The sequence below is a fragment of the Triticum dicoccoides genome, chromosome 2A, assembly GCF_002162155.2.
Source record: "Triticum dicoccoides isolate Atlit2015 ecotype Zavitan chromosome 2A, WEW_v2.0, whole genome shotgun sequence".
Lineage (NCBI taxonomy): Eukaryota > Viridiplantae > Streptophyta > Magnoliopsida > Poales > Poaceae > Triticum > Triticum dicoccoides.
The window spans coordinates 92,190,072-92,191,941 of record NC_041382.1 but is presented as its reverse complement, the minus strand read 5'-3'; the positions used below and the strand labels follow the sequence as shown (position 1 = coordinate 92,191,941).

At 41.4% G+C, this 1,870-nt stretch overlaps 1 protein-coding gene across 1 annotated transcript in view; it reads left to right on the top strand.

The window, feature by feature from the left end:
- The first annotated feature begins 492 nt into the window (after positions 1–492).
- Positions 493–1,870, top strand: part of LOC119353535 — an 8,578-nt gene continuing 7,200 nt past the window's right edge. Inside the window, exon 1 of the mRNA XM_037620155.1 lies at positions 493–814. Within this exon, the coding sequence (XP_037476052.1) occupies positions 564–814 (251 nt within the window). The 5' untranslated portion in view covers positions 493–563. The remainder of the gene's footprint in view (positions 815–1,870) is intronic.

Sequence of the window (1,870 nt, the reverse complement as noted above, 5' to 3'; positions counted from 1 at the left end):
TGAATTCCACTTTTTACCCCATATTTATACATTTGTGACACTAATTACCCCTTCGAGTGAAAATTCGTCTAGAATACCCCTTTTGAAATCTTTGGACCCTTGTTTTTTGATGCGTGTCCATCAGGTAAGGTGTGAGGTGACGCCCTGTATTCAAAAACATGTGGACGACCACAAGGAGTGGAACAGATAGACAAGAGAAGCTTGGACAAGATCGTCAATGATGCCCTCCGATCCTTACATTTTTTTTTACAAATCAATGACGCAACATGCCGATGCTATCGACCATAAACAAACAAAATGTAAAACTGGGGTAAAACCGTGTTAAAAGTCTCCAAAATCTGACATTTCGATAAAAGTTCCGCTAAATAGGGTAATATGTGTCACAAATGTACAACTACAAGGAAAAAAATGGAATTCAATCTTTGTTTTACCATTTTCACCATTTATAGGAGTTCAGAGCCAAACCCATCGAAAACCACTCGAACACCAGACTCACCACCTTAGCGGCCGACGGCCCGCGCGCGTGTGCTAGTGTTGTTTGCTGCCGCTGCTGATAGCAGAGAATGGCGAGCGCCGCCGAGCACCGCGTGCCGATGCCGGCTGATCCTCCCGCCGGCGACCGCAAGGCCGCGCATCCTGAGAAGCGGCTGGACCGCTTCGTGCACTCGGTCGCGCCGATGGAGAGGCTGGGAAACGCGCTGGGCATGTTTGCGCTCGCGTGGGCGACCATCGTCCTGCTCGGCGGCTACCCCACGCAGCTCCGCCGGCAACATTTCTTGATCACGACCATCGTAATTTTCATGGAAGGCGTGGGGTACGTAATCAAACTACCACATGTCGCACAAATTCCTCAATTACTTTGTTATTACTCCCTCCATTCTTTAAATATAAGTCTTCTTACAGATTTCAATATAAACTACATATGAAACAAAATAATGAATCTACGCTCTATACTTTGTCTATATACATCGATATGTAGTACATATTAAAATGTCTAAAAAAGACTTATATTTAGATATGGGGTAAGTACTTACACCCTTTATTTCTAAAAATAAAGTGTTTTTGCAGTTCATATCTTATATTTAGAAACAGAGTTAGTACTTAAAAGTTAAAACCATGAGAGGAACAAATTACTTACTTAATTTGTCCTAGCAACCAACAAAAGTGACACAAAATAAGGCATAAATATAAGGCCGCCTTCACATACTATTTTCCTGTGGGTTTCACGTTACCCAGCGCGTTTCCCAGCCTCTCCATCGGCGCGAATTGATCACTTGTGGGGATCCATAGAGAGTCCATTTTATGAAATATCTGCTGAGAAAGCAAAAGAATAAAAAGGGAGACAGATGGTTTATCTATCATCAAATAGAGATGAATATTATATGATAGCAACAGGAAATTCTTTGCCCTTGAATCAAGGTATTCATGAAGAACAAGTTGTTCCAGCTAGATACCTGTCAGGAATTTTTGACTATTGCATGGGAGCAAATTCATGGTAAAAGTATTTTTCCTTCCCAATATGTTTCTATTGCGGGCTCTCTCATTTCTTTTATTAGGCGCAATGATGCGAGTCGAGCTTGAATGAGTTCTAATATGTAGCGCCAAGCAGTTCCACTTTCTCAGTCAAGAAATGCATTGTTGAAATTGGATTGGAAGGCCAAATAACTCTAGATTTCGAGGGTTTCCGTTATAGCCAAACACGAGGAACATCATTCCTACTGATAGTCATAAGATATTTTTATCAAGTAGTGGGAAGACTATAAGTATTCCTTTAGTTAACCACTGCCGCTCTATCAAAAATACTTGTATGTAACAAAAACATCGGGTTCCATGGGGTAAACCCATAAAAAAGGACAAATTTTAGCGGAAG